The sequence below is a fragment of the Triticum dicoccoides genome, chromosome 7A (assembly GCF_002162155.2).
Source record: "Triticum dicoccoides isolate Atlit2015 ecotype Zavitan chromosome 7A, WEW_v2.0, whole genome shotgun sequence".
NCBI classification, from domain to species: Eukaryota; Viridiplantae; Streptophyta; class Magnoliopsida; order Poales; family Poaceae; genus Triticum; species Triticum dicoccoides.
In genome coordinates this window covers 237,925,169-237,925,817 of record NC_041392.1, presented here as the reverse complement: position 1 = coordinate 237,925,817, position 649 = coordinate 237,925,169, and the positions used below count along the sequence as shown (strand labels likewise).

The following is a 649-nucleotide window of genomic DNA, read 5'->3' as shown; positions in this document are numbered from 1 at the left end:
AATATGCCTATTCAGTCTTTTTCTGATTTTCGGACATATATGACCAGTCCACTTTTGGGACTCCTCCTGCTTGCCACATATTCTCCCCATGCACTGCCCTTTTATCCTTTGAATCATGCTTAACAAAGGCAGTTCTCTTGCATCTAAGATATACTTATTGAATACTTCACAATTATTGTTCAACAACACATCACACTTAGGGAATTCAGTCTGAAATGCCCTCACCCATGTTTTTGGGTCTAACTCTTCCAACCAATCATGAGCGTGTTTGTTTAGAACTAACATTCTATTCATGTTCTCCCTCCACTGACCATGTGTAGTACTTCTAGCACATCTCCATAATTGGTTTTTCAATATATCTCCTTTAAAAATTCTATTGAAATTCTGCCAGATATGTCTCACACAATATCTATGCTCTGAATCAGGAAATAATTCTCTAACAGCCTTAATTAATCCCTGTTAATGAACAAATATGATAAAAAAGACATATAGTTAGAAGCATATGTATGTAAAGAACATAAAGTGAGAAGCATTTTCTATGTAAAGAACATATTTTCATTAACACTTACTTTCTGCTTGTCAGACATTACTGTCCAAGGAGAACTGTTCACAATGCCCAAGTCTTCTTTCAAAGAACTCAAGAACCACC

At 35.6% G+C, this 649-nt stretch overlaps 1 protein-coding gene across 1 annotated transcript in view; it reads right to left on the bottom strand.

The window, feature by feature from the left end:
* LOC119333420 (stress response protein nst1-like) overlaps window positions 1-649 on the bottom strand; it is a 4,500-nt gene that overhangs the window by 1,880 nt on the left and 1,971 nt on the right. Inside the window, exon 3 of the mRNA XM_037606318.1 lies at window positions 403-456. Coding sequence (XP_037462215.1) covers window positions 403-456 — 54 coding nt within the window. The remainder of the gene's footprint in view (window positions 1-402; window positions 457-649) is intronic.